Here is a 1,067-nt window from a genome sequence, read left to right on the forward strand (position 1 = left end):
GAGTTGAAGCAATTGGAGGAACCAAAGGATAAGATGTCTTGGCTCTGGTTGACGCCCACTTGAATTTGCTTTGATGTAAGATTTTTGTTTCCAATATAACATTTTGGTTGCCCACTAAGTTCCTAAAACCCTGATTTAGTCCAGTTTATCTCTGCTCTTTCCAAACTTCACAACACTCCAGCGAAAACTGTAGTTTTTACTACAAGGTTGAGGAGCTGATTGTATATGGTTCGGAACTATTTCCCAATCCTCTCACTTCTTTGGGTTATATTTACTCACTAAGAGGAAAGCTTCAGATTATCTGGTAAAATCCATCCAGACGGGTCAGTTAGAGTAAACATGGACAATTCGCGTTGACTCAATTCTTCTCCCACTTTTACATCCTCCAGCTCCAGAGGCAGCTTTCGCCCGCTGGTTCGCCAGTCACCTAGCGCACCTGGACCTATAGGCCACGCCCTCAGGTTCTCCCAGCGCGGCGAAGCCGGGGGAAGCGCCAGCAGCCTCGCGCTCCTCCCAGGCGTCCTCTCCACGCCCCGCCCTCCTAACGCGAGGGTATCTCCAGCCCCCTCGCGCCCTGGCTCCGCCCCCTCCAGCTCCCCAACGTCCTCGGCGTCTGGCCCGAGCCTGCGCCTGCGCGTGCGCCCTGGGGCCGAAGTAGGGGCGCGCGGAGACTGGAACGCGGAGAGCGGCGGGCGGTGCAGCCAATGGGAGGCGTCGTTGGCTAGCGGCTGGGAGGCGGGGCCTGCGCGGGTGTTAGGTTAGCGCGAGGCGTGACCTAGTTGACAGGCTCTGAGGTGCTGCTGTGGCGGCGGCCGCGGGGCTGAGGCGGGTGGGAACCGAAGCCGAGCGCGGGCTGAGGGAAGAGGGCGGCGATTGGCGAGTGGCGCGGGACCCGGAGCCTCTTGCACTTTTTTCCCTCCCGAGTGCCCCCTCCCACCCCTCCCACTCCACACACACCCTGTTTGCCCGTGAGCCTGGGGAACTTGCAGCTTAAAGCCAGCCACCCCCACGGCAACATGTACCCCAGCAACAAGAAGAAAAAGGTGTGGAGAGAGGAGAAAGGTAAC

At 58.4% G+C, this 1,067-nt stretch overlaps 1 protein-coding gene across 2 annotated transcripts in view; it reads left to right on the plus strand.

Moving 5' to 3' along the window:
- Nucleotides 1–784: 784 nt before the first annotated feature.
- MACROD2 (mono-ADP ribosylhydrolase 2) overlaps nt 785–1,067 on the plus strand; it is a 1,910,609-nt gene continuing 1,910,326 nt past the window's right edge. For both annotated transcript variants that reach the window (XM_034641514.1, XM_034641515.1), the window contains exon 1: nt 785–1,062. In XM_034641514.1, the coding sequence (XP_034497405.1) occupies nt 1,017–1,062 (46 nt within the window). In that variant the 5' untranslated portion in view covers nt 785–1,016. The remainder of the gene's footprint in view (nt 1,063–1,067) is intronic.

Source organism: Ailuropoda melanoleuca, chromosome 13 (genome assembly GCF_002007445.2).
Source record: "Ailuropoda melanoleuca isolate Jingjing chromosome 13, ASM200744v2, whole genome shotgun sequence".
NCBI lineage: Eukaryota > Metazoa > Chordata > Mammalia > Carnivora > Ursidae > Ailuropoda > Ailuropoda melanoleuca.